Source organism: Pinus tabuliformis, chromosome 1_2 (assembly GCF_031772625.1).
Source record: "Pinus tabuliformis cultivar Carrire ecotype Pingquan chromosome 1_2, CPIR1, whole genome shotgun sequence".
In the NCBI taxonomy this organism is placed as follows: Eukaryota; Viridiplantae; Streptophyta; class Pinopsida; order Pinales; family Pinaceae; genus Pinus; species Pinus tabuliformis.
Window position 1 is genome coordinate 1289823611 of NC_142298.1, and position 5389 is coordinate 1289828999.

At 45.2% G+C, this 5389-nt stretch overlaps 1 protein-coding gene across 1 annotated transcript; it reads right to left on the reverse strand.

Annotated features, from left to right (window-relative positions):
- Positions 1–247: 247 nt before the first annotated feature.
- Positions 248–4320, reverse strand: LOC149210939 (uncharacterized). The gene is made up of 6 exons (XM_089399146.1): positions 4283–4320; positions 2684–4067; positions 2105–2494; positions 1640–1714; positions 1188–1399; positions 248–1097 (listed from the first exon to the last, which is right to left on the reverse strand). Exons 1-6 carry the CDS (start codon positions 4318–4320, stop codon positions 248–250), a joined length of 2949 nt encoding a protein of 982 aa, XP_089255272.1.
- Positions 4321–5389: the final 1069 nt, after the last annotated feature.

Sequence of the window (5389 nt, forward strand, 5' to 3'; positions counted from 1 at the left end):
ACTGAACTTCCCGGCGCTTGGAATCTGCCCGCTGTTTATATTTGTGACTGCTGTCTTGTAATTTCAGCTTGACCTTCTCATGCAGATTGCTCATTGCTTGAGCGAAATCTTCTCCATCAGCACTTCGTTTTTCGAGCTTTCCCAAATCTCGTAACTCATGCACGCCTTGTGGACGCATGTTGTACAAAATCTGGAAAGGACTATAACCAGTACTGCGATTAGGTGAATCGTTATATGCGAATTCCGCCTAAGCTAGTACACGGTCCCACGTCCGGGGATTCTCACCTGTTAAACTCCGAAGCAAGTTCCCCAAACTCCGATTTACAACCTCCGTTTGGCCATCGGTCTGCGGGTGATAAGCAGAGCTGAACTGTAACTGATTGTTCAACGTTTTCCACAGGGTTCGCCAAAAATGACCGGTGAATTTTACATCCCTGTCGGAGATGATGGACCTTGGAAGTCCATCTAGTCGAACAATCTCATTGAAAAACAGATGTGCTACATAAGTAGCATCGCTCGTCTTCCTGCAAGGTACAAAGCGCGCCATCTTTGAAAATCGATCTACCACAACCATTACTGAATTGAAACCCCGTTGTGTTTTAGGCAAACCCAAAACAAAATCTAAACTGACGGAGTCCCATGGTCGGTTCGGAACGGGTAATGGTAAGTATAAACCTGTATTCTGGCTGTGCCCCTTTGCTAGCTGGCAAACTTTGCATCTACTCACATGCCTTTGTACATCTCGTTGTAGTTTTGGCCAAAAATAAGAATGCCGTACCTGCGCTACTGTCTTATCTATACCGAAGTGTCCAGCCAAACCTCCACTATGTTTCTCCTGAATAATGTTTTCTCGCATAGAGCAGTTGGGAATACACAGTTGTCCGCCCTTAAACAGCAATCCCTCCTGTAAATTATAGTCCAACCACAGACTGCTGTTTCTCAACAGAGGGTTCTGACAAGCCTCATAGGCCTCCTTAAAATCAGCATCTGTCTGATACAGCTCTTTTAGGTGTTCAAAGCCTAGAACCTGCAACGTACCTTCCTGTAAGAGTAGAATCCTTCTACTCAGCGCATCTGCCACCTTGTTTGCTTGCCCACTAATATGTTTCAGTACAAACGTGAAATTCTGTAAATACTCTACCCATGCTGCATGCTTATGGTTCAATTTATGTTGCTGCATAATGTACTGTAATGCAGAGTTATCCGTAAACAGAACAAACTCATTACCCAACAGATAGTGTCTCCAATGTTTTAATGCTTGGATAATTGCATAAAATTCCTTGTCATAGGTTGAGTATTTCTGTCTACTCTCGTTCAGCTTTTCACTGAAATACGCGACTGGTCTATCCTCCTGACTTAGTACTGCCCCAATGGCTGTATTACTGGCATCACAACGAACCTGAAAAGGTTTGTTGAAGTCAGGCAGCCTCAATACCGGCCTTTCAGTAATCTTTCTTTTCAAAATCTAAAAACCTCTTTCCGCTGCTTCAGTCCAGTGAAAAGGCTGATTTGTCTTCTTAATCGTATCCAGCATAGGTGTGCAGATCTCAATGAAATTTCTGATGAATTTCCGCTAGAAACTCGCTAGTCCGTGGAAACTGCGGACTTCAAATAAACTTCTCGGTGAAGGCCAGCTAACTATAGCTGCCACCTTTTCTGGGTCCATCTTTAATTCGTTTTCTGCAATTACAAAGCCCAGATACACTAACTCCCGCTGAAAAAAAGTACACTTTTTCAGATTGATCAGCAATTTATTCTGCTGCAGCTTCCTCAACACATTGCGAACATGCCTGAAATGTTCTTCTTTAGTTTTACTAAAAATCAAGATGTCGTCCAAGTAAACTATTACGAATTTCCCAATAAATTCCTTCAGTACTTCATTCATCAAGCGCATGAACGTACTGGGAGCATTGCTCAACCCAAATGGCATCACCAGCCATTCATATAAGCCTTCATTCGTTTTGAAAGTTGTCTTCCACTCATCTCCTTCCCGAATTCGGATCTGGTGATATCCACTTTTCAAGTCAATTTTTGAGAAATAAGCCGCCCCACTCAAACAGTCCATCATATCGTCCATTCTTGGTAGGGGAAACCTGTACCTAACCGTAATTTTGTTAATGGCTCTAGAGTCCGTACACATTCGCCACTCTCCTCCTTTCTTTGGAGCCAAGACGGTTGGTACTGCACAGGGGCTCATGCTCTCCCTAATCAATCCTTTGTCTAACAACTCCTGGACCTGTTTCCTGATTTCTTCATGGTCCTTAGGACTCATCCGATAAGCTGCTTTATTTGGCAGACTTGCCCCTGGTATAAAGTCAATGCAGTGACTAATACCTCTCCTGGGTGGAAGTTCATCCGGAAGGTCATCCACCACAATGTCTCCAAACTCCTGCAGCATCCTTTGGATTTCCTCGGGCAAATCTGAAATCTGTGTATGCAATATCACTGCTTTTGGTCTTCTTATGACAGCGAAATTTACTTCACTATCCTCAATCTGTTTCATAAACTCTTTTCCGCCCATCAGCAATGCCTTCAATCCACTGGCTTCTGTTGTACTTTCCTCTTTGATGGGTACAAGCGTGTGCTTGATCCCATCTTTAACAAATTTATAACAATTGGTTTTTCCGTCATGAACTGCGCTCCTGTCAAACTGCCAGGGTCGTCCTAGCAATATATGACAGACATCCATCGGCATAACATCGCAGATGATTTTGTCTTTATACCTGCCTATCTGAAACTCCACCTCACACTGTTCATCCACCAACAGTTGGTGTCCCTTCTGCAGCCATGACACCTTATATGGAGTGGGATGTTTCAGCTTTTTCAAACCCAGTTTTTCCACCATCTCTACTGCTACCAAATTGTCGGTACTTCCACTATCGATGATCAGCTTGCAGCACTTACCCTGTGACTTGCAAACAGTCCGGAACAGAGCTTTTCGCTGATCAGGCTCTGCAACTTCTTTTGCTGGTTTTAACAGCACCTTATTCAACACCAAAGCTTCGCCTGTCTCTGGTGCGTTTTCCACTTCTTGAGGTGCTGTTTCAGCATCCTCTGGCTGAGCAACATAAGCTCCTCTTCCACCTACAGGTTCACCCTCAGGACAGTCATACGACTTGTGCCCTAACTTGTGGCAACGATAACACTGGACAGTTCCCCTGCCCCGACCATTTCCTCGCCCTCGCTGAGCTGGTCGTCCTCCTCTAGTGCTATTGTCCTTTTCTGTTGTACCAGCAGACTTAGAACTGCTGCCTTCCTCACTTGAACCTGCACTTCTACCTCTACCAAAAACCTTACCTTTTCCTCTGCCAGTTCCGCCTCCTCTCCTGGCATTCTGTTTTCTGTTAATTTTCTCCTCTGCCTTCAGTGCAAACTGGTATGCTTCATCCAAAGTTCTGGGTGAGAGGATACCGATTTCATCCAGTATTTCCCCCCTCAAACCATTCACATATCTGGCTGTTTTTTCTGGGGTATCTTCCACATACCCTGCCCGCAAATTCAACTTATAAAATTCCTCTGTAAATTCTTTAACAGTCATCCCTCTCTGTTTTAGGTTCTGCACCTGTCTATACAACATAATCTGATAGTCTTTTGGCAGAAACTTTTCCTTCAGTTTTGCCTCCATTCTGGCCCACTTCTTTATAGGCTGTTTGCGTAGCCTCTTCCTTTCCGCCTGAACGCTGTCCCACCACAAGGATGCATGTCCTTTCAGCTTGGTGGCGGCGAACTTCACCTGTTTATCCTCACTAGTTTCCTCAAATTCAAAATATTTGTTCACTTCACTTAACCAATCCAATAACACATCTGCAGATAGATTCCCGTCATAAGTGGGTAGCTCATGCTTTGGCTTATGACTAGACAGCAAAACTGACTTTAATAATCGGAATTCCGGTGTCACCCCTTCAAACTCATCTTCTGGTTCTGCCACATCTTCGTCACTATCCTCTGCTGGGTCTCGCCTTCCCCCAGCTTCCACCACTGCCAATCTTTCACGCAAAGCGCGAATCTCCTCACGGAGTTCCTCTTCTGCTATCCTCCGGACCGCTCTTCCTCTTCCTCTTCCTCTTCTGCCAACCTCCATTTTCTCCTACTCAACAACCTGCTCTGATACCACTTTTGATGGCCCAGCCCTTCCAACGTGGCGGCGCTGTGTCCACTGTGCGAGAGTTAATGTGAATGAACGTTGGAGTTAACGCGGTTGTACAGGGTCTGGATATTTCGGAGGGTTAACCGGTGGTACAGGTTACCAAACTACACCCGTCGGTTCCTTACCTCAACCTACTCCCGCCTTTTGACAACCAATCCTCGTTTACTGGTCATTTCATTGTTCACTGTGTGAAGTCTCTGGCTCTGCTCTGTGGAGGGTTCTTTGCGCCTCCGGCTTCTCGTTCCGGCGTTGGGTTCCTCTGGTGCCTCCGGCCTCCTGCTACTCTGTGCGTTGGATTTCTTGTGAGGGCGACATGCTGCTAGTTCTCTGCACTGTAACACGATATATTTGTTGTTCCTTTGATTGTTTTTCCGCTGAAATGGGTTCGTTCCACGCTCTGTTAATTTGTGTTTGATATTATGGCAGGTTTCTTTCAGTCCCGTGCTTCAGCTACTCGTTTCGCTTCAACCCGGTCTCAGAGGTAAGCTCTGGTTTGATGTTAAACCCTGTCTTCACACCTTTTACAGAGTTTAACAAGCTCGCCCCTTGCTCTTCAGGTTATGGGTGTCGGGTTGTTTGCAGTGCCGCCTGTCCAACTTCAGGTGAGAACCCAATGCGGTTGTGTCCGCTCGTTTACAGGTGCTTTTATTTGTTTTCTTGCCTCAGGTGCTAACCCGCATCTATTTTTGTTGTTGCAGGTTGCTCGGGTGGCTGGCCGCCGTGGGCTTATGCTCTCTGCGCGTTCTGGAGACAACCCAAAACCCTCCCAACCTTATGTAACGGGTAGGGTCCTTCCAGCTTGGCTCCGTTTGTTTGGTTATAAAGCGGTTGTAGGTTTTGTATTTAATGTTCACAGCCACCTGGGTTGTAAACGAACTGTATTCATCTCTGTCTTTAAGTTCTGGTCTGTAGATAATCACTGTCGTTTGGGCTGTAATAGACCTGGTTCGTCCTTTGTCGCTTATGGGACCTTTAGCCTGTTCGGTTGCTTTTAGTTTCTTGAAATGGCTTTGTTTATAAGGGGACTGTGGTTGGTGAGCGTTCTATGCTCAGAGAAACTTGTTGTGCGCCTTATTCGTAATGGTTACATTAAATGAAACTTCTGTATATTTCATTTCCAGCATTTACATAACTTATGAAAAGTATTTAAGCTAGTATGTTTGTTACCTGGTTTCTTATGTTGATGACGGTTGTCAATCCTCTCTTCTGTATGGGATAGCTTTCTGTAGCAGCGCCTTCTCT

Coding starts and splice junctions, on each gene's coding strand:
- LOC149210939 (XM_089399146.1), bottom strand. CDS start 4,320: ATGACCAGTAAACGAGGATTGGTTGTCAAAAGGCGGGA. Junction 4,068..4,282: donor TTGGTTGTCAAAAGGCGGGA/GTAGGTTGAGGT, acceptor GGAGGTTGGCAG/AAGAGGAAGAGGAAGAGGAA. Junction 1,715..2,104: donor GAGCCATTAACAAAATTACG/GTTAGGTACAGG, acceptor ACTTTTTTTCAG/CGGGAGTTAGTGTATCTGGG.